This window comes from Podarcis tiliguerta (genome assembly GCF_965153285.1).
Source record: "Podarcis tiliguerta genome assembly, chromosome: 2".
In the NCBI taxonomy this organism is placed as follows: domain Eukaryota; kingdom Metazoa; phylum Chordata; class Lepidosauria; order Squamata; family Lacertidae; genus Podarcis; species Podarcis tiliguerta.
Window position 1 is genome coordinate 4,011,289 of NC_139535.1, and position 22,704 is coordinate 4,033,992.

General features: G+C 42.5%; 1 protein-coding gene across 1 annotated transcript; it reads right to left on the bottom strand.

The window, feature by feature from the left end:
- Positions 1 to 5,253: 5,253 nt before the first annotated feature.
- On the bottom strand, positions 5,254 to 15,024 carry LOC310672899 (vomeronasal type-2 receptor 26-like; the record flags this gene model as incomplete). Its single annotated transcript, XM_083430552.1, has 5 exons — positions 5,254 to 6,152; positions 6,740 to 6,866; positions 13,062 to 13,871; positions 14,152 to 14,443; positions 14,846 to 15,024. 5 exons carry the CDS (start codon positions 15,022 to 15,024, stop codon positions 5,254 to 5,256), a joined length of 2,307 nt encoding a protein of 768 aa, XP_083286678.1.
- Positions 15,025 to 22,704: the final 7,680 nt, after the last annotated feature.

Genomic DNA, 22,704 nt, shown 5'->3' on the forward strand with positions numbered 1-22,704 from the left:
TGTTTACCGATGAAACATAAGAACTTTAATAAATAAATAAAATTCAAAAATAAATAAATAAAATGTTTTATTTGCAGCTGTGTAGCTGAGCCCTTAGAGAATCATATGGCATCTTTAATTTGAGTTGTTAGGTGCTCCTTTGTATTCAGCTCAGGCCTCAGTACAATAATATAGCACTTAGGGAGGAAGATACAACCGAGAAGCCTAGCACTAGACGCTAAAATAGAGAAGATCTGCACGGCTACCATGTATTTCCCCTTGGTGCTCAGGTAGGTGGGCACAAAGGACACCCAAACACTGCAGAAGACTAGCATGCTGAAGGTGATCAGCTTGGCCTCATTGAAGGACCCAGGCAGCTTCCTGGCTAAAAAAGCCACCATAAAACAGATGGCAGCCAGGATGCCCATGTAGCCCTGGGCACTGTAAAACATAGCAACAGACCCTTCATTGCATTGCACAATGATCTGTCCAGCCTGGGAGTGCATGTCAGACTCTGGGAATGGAGAAGAGATCCCTAGCCAGACGGTGCAGATAACCACTTGGACACTGGAAAAGGAAATGACAATGGAGTTCATCAGACTTTCCCCCAGACTTTTCTTGCCAAAGGTGGTCCTCTCTACCGGGTCCTCTGTAGGCCACATACCCCTCCCTAGCCATGCCCCTTACTGGTCCTGCTTTGTGACATTCTTGTGTGTTTTTGCATGACTGAAGTGCTGCCTTGAACTCTTATATTGCTCCTTGCTTGTCTGGATAGAGGACAGAGTGCATACGTATGCAGGAACTAGGCTGCAGCAGAAAAGGTCAAAGGGGGGTTTTCATTGTGCTTTCCACTTTTGCCTCTAGCATATGCCCCCCCCCCATAAAGTTGCCCAGAAGGGACTATGGCCTGGTTTCATGAGATCAAAGTAGCTACTCCATGTTGTGTGTGTCTGTGTGTTCACTTACATCCTAAAGGAATATCTTGGTCCTGGTGCTTATGAAGGTACTTGGTTAGTTCAAGGCCAAGCTGACCTTATCCCCATACTGACCCATGTCTAAACCAGGGAGCTACTTCTGTGAATTCTCATAAACATGTTTTCCTTCACCTCTGCACCTGTGCCTCAAGCCACATAGAAAATCTATGGTGTTGCCAAGGTGACGTTTCCTCTCGTATAATTATCCTTACTCTAACCAAAGCTCTAGGGATTGAGCCAAAGATTGCCTGTGAGACAAGCCAGCCCAATATCAGAATCAAAGGCAAGGTAAGATCATTCATTGCATTGTGTCTGAAACTCCTGGTGTGTTAAATAGCCCCTCTGCTGCTGACAGTCTGTCTTGTCCATCCCCCAGTGCCATGAATGATCATGTTTGATCAGCTGAGTTCTAGACTTTTGAGTTTTGATATTTCTTTTCAGCTGCATTGGGATGAGAAGTTTTCTTTATTTCCGAATTTTGTCCCATCATATCCTAAGTAGTTTTGCTAGTAAGAAAAATAAAGTATATGCTCTGTATCACAAACAAAAAGCAAGCAGTGCTCCTCACTGCAAGTCTCACCCCTTGTTAGGATTGTGCTTGTCTTTAGGAATCCTCAAATGGGCTATTTTAGGGTGTCAACACAAACATTTTGGGGGTATCCATGAAGAAGGGGAGCTGGGTCATTCAAATTGTCAGATCACCCACATCCACAGTGGGAAACACCACATCTAAGGAATGTCCACAGCAATGACACAGGCCAGATTTATTCAGGGACAGCCCCATGGAGGATAAATCTGAGCAGTCCGTTGTAAGAGCGTGTCAGCATGCATGCTAAAATTCCCTTGGACCTCCAGATGAGGTGTTTCCAGGAGAACATCTGGCACAACCTGCAGCATCTCAAGCAGGGAGTCCTTGGTGCAGCAGGGAGGCTGGTACACCAACAGGAATCCTGCACTGCCCCTTTTGCCAGAGTTCCAGAACATGCACTCAGAAAGCTGTGTCCTCCTAATAGGTCACTTCATGAAAACTAAAGACTTCCTAAAAAATCTCTGCAACCCCACTCCCCACCAACATGAACTGAGTTGCTGTGCGTAAGAGAAACCTGCCGGACAAGCAGTGGCAAGAACAGGGCAAGCTGCTGTGTCCAACCAAACCTGGGTTACTCATGCCAGGTCAATTCCCCCATCCATGATCAAGTCATAGGTGGCACTGCTTTTATTGGTCATTGACATGGCAATTAAAAGTTAATTTATTAATTTAAGTTGCCACTAGTTATATTCTAAGAGCAATTCACTGAAGCCCAAAGCAGCAGGAAAACAGAACATAAAGCAGCTACACTTTCAGGATTGGACCATGACACAGATGTCCAGGGAGCCCTGTTCGGGTTGCCATTGTCGGGATCTCCGCTCGGCCAAGCTGATTAAGCTCATCTTCCGGAATCGCCCTCCCGACGACCTGAGCCTTTGATGAGGCTCCAAGGCACGGGCCCCCCTTCAGCAGAGTTTCCAGCACAGGAAAGAGACAAGAGGTTTGGACTACATTGCAAAGACTTTTATTTCCAAGCTACACAGACAGCAAAGAAATATACATCCTCTCTCTATGAAAGCAGAGAGCAACTCAAACAAAGGAACAAAGGAAACATGACACCAGTAAACATCACATCCGTCTCCTGCCTCCTTGAGACTTCCAACAGCCTGGAAGGTCTCTGGAATGTAAACAGAGTCCTGTGACTCCAAGCAGCTACTCAGTGGCAAAGAGAAACTAGCAGCCATATGTCCTCTTTTTCCAGAGCATGTCCACTTTTTAAAAATGAGAGTTGTCATATCGATAAAAGTAGAGGTTGACAAATGTGTCCTCTATTTTGCTCTTCAAAATATGGCAGAGGGGAGAACTAGATCTAAGGAAAACTTTGAAAAATATTGGGTTTGACTCATTCTCTAGCTAAAAGAGCCCCAGTGGAGTTTAAGACTGAAATATCTGCAGCTTTTGCAAAGTGTGGGAAACATAGGTTGTTGGACTTTTGAACACCCTGCATTAAGCACCAACAATGTGCTCCCCATGCCTCTACCCCTCTGGCAGTGAATAGACCACAAACTGAATAATAATAATAATAATAATAATAATAATAATAATAATAATAATTTATTATTTGTACCCCGCCCATCTGGCTGGGTTTCCCCAGCCACTCTGGTCGGCTTCCATAGAAACAAAAAATACGGTAAAATATCACAGATTAAAAACTTCCCTGAACAGAGCTGCCTTAAGATGTCTTCTAAATGTCAGGTAGTTATTTATCGCTTTGACATCTGCTGGGAGGGCATTCCACAGGGCGGGCGCCACTACTGAGAAGGCCCTCTGCCTGGTTCCCTGTAGCTTTGCTTCTCGCAATGAGGGAACCGCCAGAAGGCCCTCGGAGCTGGACCTCAGTGTCCGGGCAGAACAATGGGGGTGGAGACGCTCCTTCAGGTATACTGGGCCGAGGCTGTTTAGGGCTTTAAAGGTCAACACCAACACTTTGAATTGTGCTCGGAAGCGTACTGGGAGCCAATGTAGGTCTTTCAAGACCGGTGTTATGTGGTCTCGGCGGCCGCCCCCAGTCACCAGTCTAGCTGCCGCATTCTGGATTAGTTGTAGTTTCCGAGTCACCTTCAAAGGTAGCCCCACATAGAGCGCATTGCAGTAGTCCAAGCGGGAGATAACCAGAGCATGCACCACTCTGGCGAGACAGTCCGCGGGCAGGTAGGGTCTCAGCCTGCGTACCAGGTGGAGTTGGTAGACAGCTGCCCTGGATACAGAATTGACCTGCACCTCCATGGACAGTTGTGAGTCCAAAATGACTCCCAGGCTGCGCACCTGGTCCTTCAGGGGCACAGTTACCCTATTCAGGACCAGGGAGTCCTCCACACCAGCCCGCCCCCTGTCCCCCAAAAACAGTACTTCTGTCTTGTCAGGATTCAACTTCAATCCATTAGCCGCCATCCATCCTCCATCCGCCTCCAGGCACTCACACAGGACCTTCACCGCCTTCACTGGTTCTGATTTGAAAGAGAGGTAGAGCTGGGTATCATCTGCATATTGAAGTAAGAGCACCAGCAGCGGACTTCCCTTGTTGGGTCGTGGTGGCAGTGCTGCGGAGCCATACAAGCGTCTCAACAACTTTGGATGATCTCTTTGGATTAAAAAAAAGGTATTGTCTTATAACTGAAGGATTGTCTCCATCCACTTCATTCAGCCTGGACACTGAGGTTCAGCTCCAAGGGTCTTCTGGAGGTTCCATCACTGCAAGAAGTGAGGTTAAAGGGAACCAGGCAGAGGGCCTATTCGGTACAGCCCGCCCTCTAAATTATTACAGTCATACCTTGGGTTACAGACACTTCGGGTTGCACAATTTCGGGTTGCGCACCGTGCAAACCCAGAAGTACTGAAACAGGTTACTTCTGAGTTTTGGTGCTTGCGCATGCTCAGAAGCGCTAAATCACTCTTCGCATGTGCAGAAGCACCAAATCGCAACCCACGTGTGCAGGCATGGGTTTATTTTAAAGAAAATAAAGCGACATAAACCAATGAGATGTAACTTTCAAAAACTTATTGATTATAGTCACACTGCTTTAATAATGTATTCATGTTTCAAAGGTGAAAGTCACTTCAGGTTTATCTCAAGTGTTACTTTTCATCAGAAAATCCTCATGGAAGAAAAACCTGATAAATGCTTGAACTCTGAAAAGAGCATTTGGTGGAACCCACACTTTGCATCCCACCAATGAATGTTTAATGGGAAAGAAACAGGAAAATATCACACCATGTTAGAAGTACTTATATTACTTCCAGCCTTGCTGCCCTTTTAATAATCCAGAAAGATTAAAATAGTGTCCCTCTTTTATATTACAATAAAGTTCAGACGTTTCTCCTCCTTGGGTGGCCACATTGCATCTTGAGTCTTCCAAGAATCTAAGCCCTCAAAAGCCACCAGGGAAGCATCTTCAGGCAGCTCAAGCAACATCAAAGCATCATCACTAACTTTTAGCAAGTAAACAAGCGTTAATATATATATCTAGAGAGAGAGAGAGAGAGAGAGAGAGAGAGAGTGAACCTTCTCCTGGCAAAAAAAAAAAAGGATAAAGGCTATGTAAAAGTATGTAAGTACCTATTGCAGAATAATAACTGGGAACCTGAAGCCCACTACATGTCCCAAGGTCTTCTATCAGACTTGAATTAACTTCACACCAACTTTTTCTTATTGGGAGTCTGTTGTAATCAGAACCCATCCCTTTCTATAGCCTGGAGAACCAGATGTCATCTTTAGGTTTTTGTTGTCAAGTGCTCCTTTGTGTTCAGATCAGGCCTCAGTATAATGATGTAGCACTTTGGGATGAAGATGCAGCTCAGAAGCCCAGCACTGGAGGCCAACATAGAGAAGACCTGCACAGCTACCATGTATTTCCCCTTGGTGCTCAGGTAGGTGGGCACAAAGGACACCCAAACACTGCAGAAGACCAGCATGCTGAAGGTGATCAGCTTGGCCTCATTGAAGGCCCCAGGCAGCTTTCTGGCTAGGAAAGCCACCACAAAGCAGATAGCAGCCAGGAAGCCCATGTAGCCAAGGGCAGCATAAAACATGGCCACAGACCCTTCATTGCATTGCAGGATAATCTCTGCAGGCTGAGAGTGCATGTCAGACTCTGGGAATGGGGGAGAGGTACTCAGCCAGGTGGTGCAGATGAGAACTTGGACACTGGAACAGGAAATGACAAAAGCGTTGGCCAGACTTTTCCCCAGCCATCTCCTCACTCTGTTCCCTGGCTTTGTGGCCATGAAGGCCAGCACCACAGTGATGGTTTTAGCCAACAAAGAAGAGACGGCAACTGAGAAGATGATGCTGAAGACCATTTGTCGGAGAAGGCAGGTCTCTTTCCTTGGCCGGCCAATGAATAGGAAGGAGGACGAAAAAGAGAGCAGGAGGGAGACAAGGAGGATGTAGGAGAGGTCCCGGTTATTGGCTTTCACTATGGACGTTTCTTTGTACTTAAGGAAGATTCCAAAAACAATGCTTGTCATTAATAGCAGCAAGATAGTAATGGAAGCTAGAACGCTCCCCAAAGTTTCTTCATAGGTCAGGAAGGCGATGCGTTTGGGAACACATTGAACTTGACCCTTGTTTGGATGCTGATCTTCTGGACATTTGGTGCAATGTTTTGCATCTAAGGAGGAAAAACGAGTGCTTTAGTATCATTTAAATCCATAACCATCTATGTTCTATTACGTTTTAGGGGGAACGATGTCCACATAACGGAGCGTCTGGAAAAAAGAATGTCTAAAAAGGGAGTGGACAAAATTGGTTATTTCATTTGCTTATTTAATATTTCTGCTTATACTGTTGCATTCCTCCATGATGATAGAGGGGGTTTTGAAAAGTATCTCAGTTTTATCACCCAAACAACCTTGCGATATAGGTAAAGCTGAGAGGCAGTGACCTCCCACAGAGGTGCTTCTTGTACCGCTTTTGCTGAATTTATACTGTCCTGTTCCATGGTTTTACCTTGTATAAATGGTTTTACCTTATCTAAATAATATATTTGACCACTGAGGATGCCCTCACCATGATCATTAATTTGTAGACCACCAATTGCTTCCTTTTCATTCTTTGTTTCAACCCACTTCCTAGAATGAACATAGATGAATAGAGAAGCCAAAAAAAGAGACACATTCAAAAATGTCTATTGACTCTTCACAGAAAGTGTCTCTAAGTGAATGTTTCCACAAAGGGCTCCCGTTTATATTCACCCACCTTCCTGAGCAGAGATGGTCCCTTCTGCACATGGGGCACAAGCATAGCAGCAAACGGGCTTTCCTTCTTGAACCACTTTGACGTATCCAGGTTGACAGCTCTTGGTACACCTGGAGCTAGGTACAGTCTAAACATAGAGAACATGCATCAAACAGAAAGTGTCAGGACTATTTGTGTCTCTGTAATTCATTTAGGGAGTTTGGAATGGACCTAACAAGGGTCCCTATTCCCACTGACCCCAGGCACTTTTCCAGGGAAGCATTTTGATGCAGGACAACATGGCAGGGAAAACTCTTTGGTGTGTTTCCTTTCTTAGTCAGACAATTATATCTGCATATTCTATACAAAAGTATTCAAAAAGCAAATGACAAATCCTAGAATGACAGTGATAACAAAACAGCAGCAATAAAACATACTTATGAAGTTAAAATCAAAGGACCCCTAGATGGTTAAGTCCAGTGGAATTTAACTATGGGATGTGGCGCTCATCTCCACTTTCAGGCCAAGGGAGCCGGCATTCGTCCTCAGGCAGCTTTCTGGGTCATGTGGCAGCATGACTAAACCGCTTCTGGAGCAATAGGACACTGTGATGAGTGCCAGAGTGCACAGAAACACTATTTACATTCCCACTGCAATGGTACTTATTAATCTACTTGCACTCATATGCTTTTGAACTGCTAGGTTGGCAGCAGCTGGGACAGAGCAATGGGAAAAGCAGTTAAACATACCACCACCTGAAGACTCCAACTTCAAAAACTGCCTCCTAAAGGACTTCCGGGTTAGCGCCATCGGCGATGGCTGAATTCCTCTGAGAGAGGAGGAACCCGCTCCACAGGAATTGGGTCTGGCTGCCGCGGCGAAGGCAGAGACCCCTTAAAAATCACAGGCGGGTGAAGCTTGTGAGCTTGGCATTCGGCGGGCACAAGCATACCACAAGTGCTGGAATTTTCCAACTGTGTGTTTTGACTCTGGGACTGTGAGATCTCAACTGTGTGTTTGGACTTTGACACTGTGAGATTAACCTTGAGTCGTTGAAGTGTTATGGCAGATGGGAAAGAAAAAATAGATATATCAACAATAAGGTCTCGGAAGTCGTGGCAGCGAAGAGCCTCTGTATCTGGGTCTTCTACCCTACCTGCGGCTGTTCCAACTCAGCCTAAATCAAAAGGAATGGCATCAGATGAAGCTCTGGCACTTGCATTAAGGAAGATAAATGACTCACTGGAACAACTTACTAAAAAGGCAGATGATACAAATAAAAAAAAAATTGACCAGAACACAGAAAGTTTAATTAATTTGGGACAAAAAGTTAATAGCAATACAGAATCTATTGAAAAATTGATTAAAGAATCTAATTTGACACGACAGACTGCAGAGGAGGCCAGGGAAAAAGCAGCTGCCGTGGAAGCTAAATTAACTAAATTGGAAACAGAGACTGTTCCAGACCTGACGAGGCAACTTGAAGATCATAAGTTGAAGCTTTCTATGATTGAGCTCAAGGAAAAACAGGTTAATTTGAGGATCAGAGCGGTACCTGAAGTGGAACAGGGTAGCCTGGCAGATATTCTTACCCAGGAATTTGCAGAATTTTGGGAGTTGAATTTGAAAAAGGGGAATTTTGAATTGTGAGGGCCTTCAGACTTGGAAGAGGAGGGAAGAAAGAGAAGAACAGAGTAAGAGACTGTCTGATTACCCTCAGATCTAAAGAAGAGAGAGACATAATTTTGAGTCGGCACTATCAGAAGACCTTGGTAATAAAGCAGTCAAGAGTAGAAATATTTAAAGATATTCCGAAACATCTTTTTGCTGAACATGATAAGAAGGGACCAATTGGTTAAGGGTATCCAAGTGGGAGCAAAACAGTACAAACTGAAAGCATTTGCTGATGATTTGGTATTGACCTTACAGGAGCCAGAATTTAGCACTAAAAGAGTATTGGAATTAATTCAAGATTTTGGTCAGGTAGCAGGTTTTAAGCTAAACAAGATGAAAACTAAGGTTTTAGAGAAAAACTTAACTGCGATGGAGAGAGAAAAGTTTCAGAAGGAGACAGGATTAATATTGATTAAGAAAGTGAAATATTTGGGGGTTAATATGACTGCGAAAAATGTGAACTTATTTAAAGATAATTATGAAAAATGCTGGTCTGAAGTGAGAAAGGATTTAGAAATATGGTCAAATTTGAAATTATCATTGTTAGGCCAAATTGCTGTCATAAAGATGAATGTATTGCCAAGGTTGCTGTTTCTGTTTCAAACATTGCAAATTGTAGACAAAATGGACTGTTTCAAGAAGTGGCAGAGAGATATTTCTAGATTTGTCTGGCAGGGCAAGAAACCTCAAATAAAATTTAAGATATTAACAGATGCTAAAGAAAGAGGTGGATTTGCCCTGCCAGACCTTAAACTCTACTATGAATCAGCCGCATTTTGCTGGCTGAAAGAATGGATGCTTCTTAAAAACACTGATGTTTTGGATCTGGAAGGTTTTAACAATGCATTTGGCTGGCATGCATATTTGTGGTATGACAAGGTTAAAGTTCATAGGGCCTTTAAGAATCACATTATCATAAAAGCATTGTTTAATGTTTGGATAAGGTATAAGGACCTGTTAGAAAATAAAACCCCAAGATGGTTGTCACCAATGGAAGCGAAGGCATTGAAAAAACTTAATATGGAGGCCAAATGGCCGAAGTATTGGGAAATTCTGGAGCAAGAGGGAGACAGGCTAAAATTGCAGAGTTTTGAAAAATTGAAAAATAGAGTGAGAGATTGGCTCCATTATTATCAAATAATGGAGGCATATAATTTGGACAAAAAAATTAGGCTTCCAGGTGGAAAAATCAAAATTAGAAACAGAATTGTTAGAACCCAAGGTTAAGAATCTGTCAAGAATGTACAACTTGCTGCTGAAATGGAATACTCAAGATGAAACGGTGAAATCTGCTATGATTAAATGGGCACAAGATGTTGGGCATAACATTATGATGGCTGACTGGGAACAGTTATGAACCACAGGTATGAAGTTTACGGCATGTAATGCCTTAAAGGAGAATTTAATGAAAATGATTTACAGGTGGTACATAACACCAGTCAAGCTGGCAAAAATTTATCACTTGCCTGATAATAAATGTTGGAAATGCAAAGAGACGGAAGGTACTTTCTTTCACCTTTGGTGGACGTGCCCAAGGATTAAGACCTTCTGGGAAATGATATATAACAAAATGAAAAAGGTATTTAAATATACCTTTTTGAAAAAACCAGAGGCCTTTCTCCTGGGCATGGTCGGCCAATTGGTGCCAAGGAAGGATAGAACCTTTTTTATGAACGCCACAACAGCAGCAAGAATACTTATTGCAAAGTATTGGAAGACACAAGATCTACCCACCCGGGAAGAATGGCAGATGAAGCTGATGGACTACATGGAATTGGCGGAAATGACCGGCAGAATCCTAGACCAGGGAGAAGAGTCGATGGAAGAAGATTGAAAAAAATTTAAAGTATATTTACAGAAATATTGCAAAATTAATGAATGTTAGAAGAATACTGGAATGAAGTTATATGGTTTTAGCAGAAATGTTATTAAGAATTATGCAAAAACTGATTGTTAATGGGCTAAAGTGGAAAATTTTAAATTAGATTGTGTTAAGATAAATTATAGAACAAAAAATTGAGAAAGAGGGAAAGGATTTGCTGAATTAGCTAATTTGAACTAGAATACAAAAAAGGGAGGTGTGAGGAAGTCGAGGAAACAAGCAAATGAAAGACAAATATATTAAATTTGAATGTGTTTTTAAAATGTTTTTCTTTTTTCTTGTTGTTCTGTTGTACTGTTTTTTCTTTCTATTTTTGATGTATTGTTTGTTAAATTTTCTATTGTTCTCCCCCCCCTTTTTCTTTTCTGTAACTGTTAAACCTCTAATAAATATCACTTAAAACAACAAAGAATCTGTCACTGGAACAAACAAAAAATCTGTCACTGGAAGGACAGATCGTGAAGCTGAGGCTCCAATACTTTGGCCACCTCATGAGAAGAGAAGACTCACTGGAAAAGACCCTGATGTTGGGAAAGATGGAGGGCACAAGGAGAAGGGGACGACAGAGGACAAGATGGTTAGACAGTGTTCTTGAAGCTACAAACATGAATCTGACCAAATTGCGGGTGGCAGTGGAAGACAGAAGTGCCTGGTGTGCTCTGGTCCATGGGGTCACGAAGAGTCGGACACGACTGAACGACTAAACAACAACAACAAAACAACAAAAAACAAAAGCTGCCTCCTAAATTATGGTTACTTTATTATTCCTTTTCCAAAGCTAACACCATGCTTGTTAACTGTCCAAGCACTGAGGTCAGGAGATGCCATCAATATCCAGGGAGCAAAAGCTCTCCTTTCCACTCTTTACTTCCTGAAGTCTGGACGTGATTCTCATTCACCCCCTGGGCTGACTTTTGAAAACCTTGCATTACACTGATTAAGGCGTATCCACACTTCCTTTTGGGCCATCTTTCTAGTCACAGGTCCATGCTTTAAAGCTCCATGTCAAAGCAGTCCTTCCTTCCTTCCTTCCTTCCTTCCTTCCTTCCTTCCTTCCTTCCTTCCTTCCTTCCTTCCTTCCTTCCTGTCTGTCTCAGTGCTTCCCCTTCCCCTAAGAAAACCCACATTTCACCACTGAATCAAAGCAAATGGCAATCAGGTTTCCACAGGAAAGTGCTGGGAGAAAAAAACACCATAAAACAGATCAGGACTTGTAAGTCACATTCTGGCACAAATGGAAGTGTCAATGAGCCCTTACTCCCCAGCAGGTGTGCAAGGGGTTGTAGTCAAAGTGCCCTTGGAATGATTCAGTAAGTGATTAGACCATTACAGATGTCATGTGGGATAGAGTAGAATGTCATACCTTCTCAAACCACTTGGGCCACACAATGGCTTGTGAGTTGATTGTGAACTTCATGTCAGTGGATCCGTCTCTCCCTATACTCCCAACCGGCACTCTTACACGAGACTTATTGGGAAACATCACCCAGTTCTCAATGTCATAGTAGAATGGAATCTCCCCATTCTCACCCAATCTGAGGCTGCCCATGGAAGTATTCAAAAACTGGAGTCCTCTTAAGAATGGGTGAAGCTGGAACGGCAGGAAAAAACACCAGCATTTATGAAATAGAAAAGTTGAATATAAGCCCTCTACACTTTGAGCTCTAATCTCCTAGGAATTGGGGTCTGTGCACATTTCATCTGGACTTATGAGCCTTTTGCAACCATTCCTTTTTCTTTACTAGAACATTTGTAGGCAACTCATTGTATTAAAAAAAAAAAGGTTTCTGGAGAATAAGATAAATACAAAAGACAATAAAAATACTTCTTTAAAAATAGCACAAATACCACACTTTTTAAACATAGATGGTCCTACAAATGCTACAAATCAGTGCACAGCATAGATGCCAACTCCATGGGGCTCTGGGTCCCCAAGCACTGACAAAATTCCCCATGAAGGGGTCGGGCATCCACATATTTTGCTGCCAGAGACATGCACGCTGCATGACACCTACAGGCCCAGGCATAGGGGCCATATTGGCACTCCTAGTGCACAGTTAGACCCTTATGAACAGAACACCATTTCCTCAGCTGCTCACTGTATCACTAGTTGAAACCTTGGTTCCTCAGGACTCTAGATAATGTGAAAGCTTACAAATGTGAAGTCTCTCCTTTCCCTTCAAAGTGTAGCTGCTTTCAGTAGAACTTGCATAATGCCAAAAAGGAGGACATCGTCTTCTATTATCCTTTTTTAAAAATATGTTTATTTCAACAGCTTTTCCAGCAAACTGAGAAGCTTTTTGCTTTTCATGTTCTTTCTGTACTTTTACAGTGTCTATCATACTATCCAAGTCATTAAACCCCCCTGCATTCTTTTGACAATGGTTAATTTTATCATGTAAAAGTTTAGATATTAATATATAATTAAAAATTGAATCACATCATACCATAACGGGGAAGACTGAGTCTAGGAGAACTGTGTTCTCTGTTCCTGCTGTGGAACAGTTGATGGGCAATTTCAAGTCCCAGCAGAGACACAGTGGGAGATGAGGAGGAACCAACTTCTGCTATGATGGCTGCATCTCTCACAGGGCGCCAGAGAGGAAGAACTAGGTGGTTTGGTACTGTTCTGACATAACCAGTATAGGCAGAAAGGTCTGCTTCTGCCATGTCTGACTAATGAGATTTTCCACCAAAAGGAGCAAAAAGAAATAAAAATCTCAGTCCTAAATCTGAATCCAGTGGTGGGAAAATGAGTTGCAATTTGCAACAAGGAAAAGGAAATACCTGCCATGGCTGTAGCCTTTGACGTTCCAGCCTGTCTCCTCCACTCGCCATCTGCACGACCTTTGATCTGGATGAATGGGCAGCATTCAAAGCCTGAGCCACAGCTTGGACACTGAAGTAAGTGATGTAGCTCTCTTGAGACAGGGCTCTCTCCAGCTCCTCTTCTGGCACCATCTCCAGTTTCTCATTCTCTGTGCATCTTGTCCGACCTTTTTCAGCCAATGTGTGCTTTCTATAGAAACAATGAAAAGCTTTATCCCAAAACTGCTCAAGAAACGTGGAACGTGGATTATAGTGTTGGTAAATTTTCCTTAGTTGGGGCTTCATTATGAAGGACAAAGATCCATGGATGTACTGGAAGAGATCAGGATTAACATTCAAACTAGCATTAATGTCTAGAAGACCTGTTGAGATCCAGACTTTCCCCCCAATTTGTTTCTCAAGCAATTCTTGTATTACCATGAGTGCAGTCCATGCCAAGTAACTGCTTTTATAGTAAACAAATATTTTGACTTGGTCCCATATGATAAATGGTTCACTTGGGATGAGATATGGAGTTAAGTTATGTTCTGGTATTCTTTTTAATAAGGCAATGCAAATTCCATTGTTGATCATCAGAGGTGTCAAGGCATTTAAGAACCTTTCTCCGTTATCATTGTCTGAAACCAAGAGGCCAGTCCATGTCCATCCAAAATTCAGGAGCAACTTCACAATCCCCCAATACTGAGTTTCCCTCTTGGACACCATTTGGTAGACAAAGGGGACTTCAGTTTTCTCATCCAGTGTCTGAGTCATAACGCCATAACTGATCTAGTGAGGAAAGGAAGAGATTAGTGATTTGTTTGATTTTCAGGAAAAGGAATAGATACTGTATTTATTGTCTGTTATTACTTATTATCTGTTATTGACTGAAAAAAATGTGCTTGCTGCGGTTGATTGCAGTTTTAGTCTGAAATATTTGGAGAGTGCCAGACTGGTGGATGCTGGAAGAAAGACCTACTATCACTAAGATTTTTCTCACTTTTTCATTTCCCATATTGACTCTCCTGGAAAGAAAGTGGAATTTATTTCTTGTCCCTATCCTTCATACCTGTGGGATTTTGTAGATGCCAGACATGACTGAAATCTCTTTCGAGATGGCAGAATTGCACCCTTCAAGAACAGCCAGAAGTTTATTCCATTCTCCACAGTTATAGTTTGGAGTATTGCTTTGCCCCCCTGCAATCAGGTCTAGCATGGCAGCAGAAGTCATCCTTCCATCAAAAAAGTTCTCAAAGAGGTTGTAGCCCAAGGAGATGTTGGGTAAGAATCTGGAATTCTGGTTGACCTCCTGAACAGAGAACAAGAAGGACAAGATGTGCCAGTAGAACCTAGGTGTAAAACTGTAATGAAACATCAAATAAAAAATGTCAGAAACCTATTCACCATGTAAAGAAAGCAAATGTTATTTCTAGGCAATCTCAAAGTTGCTCATCCCCAAACAATGATATGTATGTTTGTAGTTTGGGCTGAGACAAGGAATATATTTTTATTATTATTTATGTAATAAATTTATATACCACTCTTCATCTGAGGATCACCTAGTTACAAGGTGTAAATCTATTTACTACTTAAAAATAAACACTAGGAGATTGCAAATTCCATTGCAAAAAAGAAAGCAAGAAAGCAAGAAAGCAAGAAAGCAGCCTTCAAAGTGGAAAATTGCCTTTATTATTATGAATTAAGTAGAAACTATTGGAGTGGTGTTGGAGAAGCATGACATCCACTGGCATCTAATTACTTACCATCCAAGCCTTTTTGAGGGAATCTGGGAAAAAATGTATGGGTCTTCTAGAGTCAACATACTTGGAGATATGATCCCAGCAATTATGAAGTCTCCGGGCCGGTAGTAATTTTGTGTTCGACTTTCTTCCCAGGTCAGATTCAAGGGACATCCTTCTTCCTTGATTTTCGCAGTCTCCATGTGTCATTAGCAGGAGAAGCAGGAGGGAAAACAGTTTGCCTGTACCTCCTACATGCGGGTGGTGCTGTGGGTTAAACCACAGAGCCCAGGGCTTGCTGATCAAAAGGTCGGTGGTTCGAATCCCCACGATGGGGTGAGCTCCTGTTGCTCAGTCCCTGCTCCTGCCAACCTAGCAGTTCGAAAGCATATCAAAGTGCAAGTAGATAAATAGGTACCGCTCCAGCAGGAAGGTAAACGGCGTTTCCGTGCACTGCTCTGGCTCACCAGAAGCGGCTTAGTCATGTGGGCCACATGACTAGGAAGCTGTATGCCGGCTCCTGCGGCCAACAAAGTGAGATGAGCACCACAACCCCAGAGTTGTTTGCGACTGGACCTAATGATCAGGGGTCCCTTTACCTTTACCTACACTTCTCTTGTGGCTGCTCCTCTCTCCTCCCCAGCCAGGTTATCAGAAGTCAAAAGCACTTGCAAGAGGAAAGCCGCAATGACTTTCCCAGTATGGGTAACATTCAGGTTTGCCTCAGCTGTTCATTCAGACTGTCTTTGACATATCAGCTATTCTCTGCATCAACCTTTCTCCCCAGGCACAGAGCTAGATATAACCTCATGCTGCCCTTCATCACTATGTCTATGCAACCTCCAGAAATATTTATTGATCTTGGCAAGAATAAATAGCTATGATTTTGATAATTATAGGGAGAATACATTTGACCACTGCAACCACCTGGAGTCATTGTGCAGCTTGGGTGGCAGGTGCAGAGCTGGGAAAAAACATGTTTACAAGAAATCACAGGTGCTGTGCCAAAGTGTGACATATTGTTTCATTGAGACTTTTGGCCCAATGGGGCTTACTCCCAGGTAAGGAAGTCCAGGTTCTGTGTGTCCCACTGAACTTACTGGGAATTTTGGCTAACAAGGCATAGGGCACTGCAGGAAAATCTATCTTTCTTATGGAGTTGAGAGATGCCTTCTTGGCTCAGCATCAAATTCTGCATGTTCATAGAAACAGATTCCCAGCACACAGCCCATACCTGATCTTTAGAAAAACAAATAAAATGAACTGCAAACATGAAGTGAAGAAGAAATACAAGAAATGCTGGCATTTATGAAAGGTGTAATAGATTGGTTTAAAGTGTATCAATTGGACAAAAACATTACAAATCTCCATATAAATCAAACAGTGACATCAGCCATCCAGCCACTTCATTCAGGCTCCAGAAATTCACACAGATCCTTCAACCAAGACTGGAGCTCAGTGGAGCTTGATAGATGTCAAAGTAGAACTCCAACTAAGAGGGAGGAAGTCTTAGGGGGAGCCTCTGCAACTCCACCTCTCCCTGCCCAAGGGAGCTCTTGAGTGGGAGGTCAGCAGGTCTTACTTGAAATGGGCCACTACAGACAAAACAGGGTTAGGCCAGTGGTGGTGGTGGTGGTGGTTAGTAGAGGTGCTGTGCTCTCTGAGGTCCATGTTAGGCAGCAGAACAAGCTTAGAAGAAAGTTTGAATGGCAACAATTTGCTAAATGCAGAAGTTTGACTGGGAGACTGTTTTGCTGGAAAAACTTGGTTGCTCTATTCAATAAGCAATCTGTCTGGATTGAGAGGCAGACCAAGGTAGAATCACTTTCAGCTACAATACTAAATGTCATTAACTGCATAAGCTACTTGTTATGTACTGAAGTTCTCTCCCTGGGCCAGCAGGGGGTACTGTAGCTAGTTTTCACTCAGGTCCACATATGCAAATAAGGGATTGAAAGTGACGTCCAGTGATTGGATAGTTACAGAAAGTGGTTACAGTTGCATTGTAGTGGAGCTCTATATAAGCAGGCTGGCTGAACCTTTCAGTTCAGTTCTGTTCTGGCCTGTGAATAAACAAGAGCTGTTTGAAGAATCGCTGTGTCGTCTGATATGTTCACCCACAACTTAACACTACTGACCTTCCTTGGGCTCTAGGGATGCTAAAAGAACTATGTTGTACATAGTTTTGCCAGTACAATATACTACTGCTGACCTTAGTTAACTGTCTGACATATTTTCTTCTACAAGCAATGTTGTGGATTCAATTACACAATCCACTGACGAGCTGACTGCACACTGCACACACCTCAATGTTATAAATACATTTTCATCATTCCTGACAACATTTTGGAGGCCCCAAGTTGCATGGTGGTTGGATTGGTCTTAGCTAGGGTCAGGGCCTTTTCAGTACTGGCCCCGACTTGGTGGAACGCTCTGCACAAGAGACTAGGGCCCTGCGGGGCTTGACATCTTTCCTCAGGGCCTGCAAGATGGAACTGTTCCACCTTGCCTTTGGTTTGGACTCAGCCTGACCCTTATGTTTCCCTCCCTTTATAGTTTTGATCTATGCGCTTTTTCTTTTTGGACGGGGCTCTTCATGTTCCATCTGCCCTGAAAGTATTCAAAGCTAAAGTAATTGCAACATTGGCATATGCTGTTCCTTTATGGGGGACCGCAGTAAACTTGATGCCCTTGGAGGTAATTCAGAATCAATTTCCAAGACGACTGCTAAAACTTCCTCAGTGCGTTAGTAACGCAGCTATTCGCTTAGAATTAAAAACTACATCTTTAGAAAATACTCTTTGGAGGCGTAGCCTTTGTTACTGGTTGTCCTTAAGGCATAGGCTCCCGAATCTGTATTTGATCCAATGCCTCTGGAGAGATAATTTTCCCGTCCTAGGGGCAAAAGAGATCCATTCTAAAGTAGTGACCTATGGATTGTCTCCATCAGAATTATTGGAATTGGACCTAGCCACAGCAAAAAAAAACCCTCACTCAAAAACCTGAGGAGATCGACCTACAACAAAACATCATTTTGGGTAGTGGCACTTGCTCACCATTAAATCTTGGCATAGTGCCCTCACAGCAGATACCATCTTATTTGACTTCTTTGTCTGTAGTGGCCCACAGATATGCCTTTATTAAGGCAAGATTCAACGCCTTTCCTTCCAATGTCCTGAATAATAGATTTTCCAATGGTCGGATTTCAGCGGTGTGTGCATGTGATAATAGATCTATAGAATCTTTACAACATATACTATTCTGTTGTTCACTACATTCAGTTTCTCGGTTCAGATTTTTGTCCCCTTTATTATTGGAAATCTCAGGTGACTCCTTGGAAACACAGTTAATGCATTTATTGCAAGATTCTGATCCGAGTAGGTCCCTTTCTGTTGCCAGATTTCTGATAACAGTATTAGTCTGTAAAAGGAAAAATGGATTACTGTATGATTATTGATTTGCCTAAATAATATTGATTTATACTGATAATTTGATATTTTAAGCGCTATATTGTTCTTATTTTAATGGAATTTAGAAACCTACGGTTTGAGATGCACTTGATTTTAACGTAATTTAATTTATTAATTTTATCTTGTTATACCTGTGTTGCTGTATGATGTATTGAATATGGGCCTATGGCCGTAATAAACTATCTATCTATCTATCTATCTATCTATCTATCATCTATCTATCTATCTATCAGTTCAGGCCTCAGTACAAAAATGTAGCACTCAGGTAGGTAGATACAATCAAAAAGCCCAGCACTGGACGCTAAAACAGAGAAGATCTGCACAGCTACCATGTATTTCCCTTGTTGCTCAGGTAGGTGGGCACAAAGGACACACAAACACTGCAGAAGACCAGCATGCTGAAGGTGATCAGCTTGGCCCCATTGAAGGCCCCAGGCAGCTTTCTGGCTAAAAAAGCTGAAAAACTCTATTAAACATTAATCCTGTTCCTTGCAGATGCAGGGCATTGCACCAAGTGTCTAGAAAATCAGCAACCAAACAAGGCCCAGAATAAATATATACCCAAGGTAATCAGCTTCCTCACTTATGGAGAGTATATAGGGATTCTCCTGATGTCCTTTGCGCTCTTATTGTCCTCAACCTCAGAGATTGTGTTAGGAATCTTCTTCTAATACCTTGACATTCCCATAGTCAAAGCCAACAAAAAGAACCTCTCCTCTATTCTGATTATCTCCCTCCTTCTCTCTTTTTTTGATGCTTGGATTTGTTAGGCTACTTTATTGCCTATACTGATGGCTGTGCCATTTTTTAAAATATAACTTTTCATTTTCATTGTGAAAAATGATTAGGAGTGCTAAAATAAATTCAGTAAAGGCACAGACCATAACCTCTCCTTCATCCCATGTTATGATCCTGATTTTGGTGGGAGAGGGCTAATTGAGACCCTCTGAGTTCCAGTACTATTGGCGTTCATATTTTAAGATTATAAACTTCCTTGAGTGCCTTGGATAAAAGGCAGTATTGAAAAATAATAACGCGTAATGAAAGTTCATGTTATTATAACTTATAAAGAGTTATTAACAAGAAGTTTTTATTAGTTGTATTATCCTGGAAGTTATATACACAGGTCCCAGGGCCGTCCTCAGAATAAAATCACCATATAAAACCTCAAAATGCATAATCAAAATAGAAGAAAAAGGAAAAGTTGTTTGCACTGGTTTGCAAGCTCCCTTTCCAGAGTGCAAATGTGGAGCGTGACTTTTCATCTGGATCAAATATAGTGCCATCATGTTTACTTAGTTTAATGGTATTATAACATTTGGACGAAATACAGCCGTTTGCAGAATGTTACAAATCAGTACTGTATTTTGCCGTGTATAAGACAATGAGCTGGGCTGAAACAGATGTGGATACGAAGGCAGCGAGATGCACAGGAGTAAGAGCGCCAGCAGCGGGCTATCCTTGTTGGGTAATGGTGGCAGTGCTGCAAAGCCACTCAAGCGACTCAACAACTTTGTGCAATCTTTTTGGATTCAAAAGAAATAGATGTTGTCTTATACCTAAAGCATCGTCTCCATCCCCAACGTTGAGCCTGGACACTGAGGTTCAGTTCTGAGGGCTTCTGGCACTTCTGTCACTGCAAGAGGTGAGGTTACAGGGAACCAGGGAAAGGGCCTTCTCGGTAGTGGTGCCCGCCCAGTGGAACTATCTGACTTTTTGAAGACATCCGAAGGTGGCCCTGTTTAGGAAAGTTTTTAATGTTTGATGTTTTGCTATTTTTTATGTGCTGTAAGCCACCCAGAGTAGCAGGGGAAACCCAGCCAGATGGGTGGGGTACAAATAATAATAAAATTATTATTATTATTATTACTACTACGACTACATGGGAGCATCTTATACATGAGAAAATATGGTACATTTTAAAAAAATAAAGCGACATAAAGCAATGAGATTTAACTTGCTCAGGGGGGCTAACAACAAATTTAAAACACTTAATTGTAGAAGCAACATAAAATACAGTATAAAAACATGAATAACCATAAAATTCAAAGTTCAGAAATTAATTTTGGGGAAATCCATCTAATAGTCACGTGGGCTAGCTGGCTGAATTAGTCCTACTTGGGCCAGTGATGAGGCCAGAGGAGAATTAGCTGTGGGTCTCAGAGCGGGTAATCTTCATAAAAGGGGAGGGGGAGGGAAGAGAAGGGAAATCAAAGATCAGGCTGAATTCAAAGTAAAGGCCAGGCAGAATAGCTCTGTCTTACAGGTCTGACGGAAGGAGGTTAAATCCTGAAGGGCCCTGGTCTCCTGGGACAGAGCATTCCACCAAGTTGGAGCCATTACTGAAAAGCCCTGGCCCTAGTGGAGGATAGTCTGACTTCATCAGGACCCGGGACCTGTAAACTATGTTTATTCCCGATAGTCACACTGCTTTAATAATGTATTCATGTTTCGAATGTGAAACATTCAGGTTTAGCTCAAGTGTTACGTTTCATCAGAAAATCCTCATGGAAGAAAAACCTGATAAATGCTTGAACTCTGAAAAGAGCATTTGGTGGAACCCACACTTTGCATCCCACCAATGAATGTTTAATGGGAAAGAAACAGGAAAATACCACACCATGTTAGAAGTACTTATATTACTTCAAGCCTTGCTGCCCTTTTAATAATCCAGAAAGGATAAAATAGTGTCCCTCTTTTATATTGCAATAAAGTTCAGAAGTTTCTCCTCCTTGGGTGGCCACATTGCATCTTGACTCGTCCAAGAATCTAAGCCCTCAAAAGCCACCAGGGAAGCATCTTCAGGCAGCTCAAGCAACATCAAAGCATCCTCACTAACCTTTAGCAAGTAAACAAGCTTTTAGATATATATATATATAGAGAGAGAGAGAGAGAGAGAGAGAGAGAGAAACTTCTCCCGGCAAAAGAGAAAAGGATAAAGGCTATGTAAAAGTATGTAAGTTCCTATTTTAGAATAATAACAGGGACCCTGAAGTCCACTACATGTCGCAAGGTCCTGTATCACACCTGAATTAAGTTCACACCAACTGTTTCTGTTTGGGAGTCTGTTGTAATCAGAACCCATCCCTTTATATAGCCTGGAGAATCAGATGCCATCTTTAGGTTTTTGTTGTCAAGTGCTCCTTTGTGTTCAGATCAGGCCTCAGTATAATGATGTAGCACTTTGGGATGAAGATGCAGCCCGGAAGCCCAGCACTGGAGGCCAACATAGAGAAGACCTGCACGGCTACCATGTCTTTCCCCTTGGTGCTCAGGTAGGTGGGCACAAAGGACACCCAAACACTGCAGAAGACCAGCATGCTGAAGGTGATCAGCTTGGCCTCATTGAAGGCCCCAGGCAGCTTCCTGGCTAGGAAAGCCACCACGAAGCAGATAGCAGCCAGGAAGCCCATGTAGCCAAGGGCACCATAAAACATGGCCACAGACCCTTCATTGCATTGCAGGATAATCTCTCGGGGCTGGGAGTGCATTTCAGAGTCTGGGAATGGGGGAGAGGTACTCAGCCAGGTGGTGCAGATGACAACTTGGACACTGGAACAGGAAATGACAACAGCATTGGCCAGACTTTTCCCCAGCCATCTCCTCACTCTGTTCCCTGGCTTTGTGGCCATGAAGGCCAGCACCACAGTGATGGTTTTAGCCAACAAAGAAGAGACGGCAACTGAGAAGATGATGCTGAAGACCATTTGTCGGAGAAGGCAGGTCTCTTTCCTTGGCCGGCCAATGAATAGGAAGGAGGATGAAAAAGAGAGCAGGAGGGAGACAAGGAGGATGTAGGAGAGGTCCCGGTTATTGGCTTTGACTATGGACGTTTCTTTGTATTTAAGGAAGATTCCTAAAACAATGCTTGTCATTAATAGCAGCAAGATAGCAATGGAAGCTAGAACCCTCCCCAAAGTTTCTTCATAGGTCAGGAAGGAGATACTTTTGGGAACGCATTGAACTTGACCCTTGTTTGGATGCTGATCTTCTGGACATTTGGTACAATTCTTTGCATCTAAGGAGGGAAAAGGGGTGCTTTAGCGTCATTTATATCCATAACGATCTATGTTCTTTTACATTTTATGGGGAAAGATGTCCATATAAGGGAGGGTCGGGGGGGGGGGGGAATGTCTAACAAAGGAGTGGACAAAATTGGTTATTTCATTTGCTTATTTATGTTTATACTGTTGCCTTCCTCCATGATGATAGAGGTGGTTTTCAAAAGTTTCTCAGTTTTATCACCTAAACAACATTGTGATACAGGTAAAGCTGAGAGGCAGTGACCTCCCACAGAGGTGCTTCTTGTACAGCTTTTGCTGAATTTATACTGTCCTGTCCCATGTGAAATTGTTTTACCTTATATAAATAATATATCTGATTACTGAGGATGCCCTCACAATCATCGCTGAT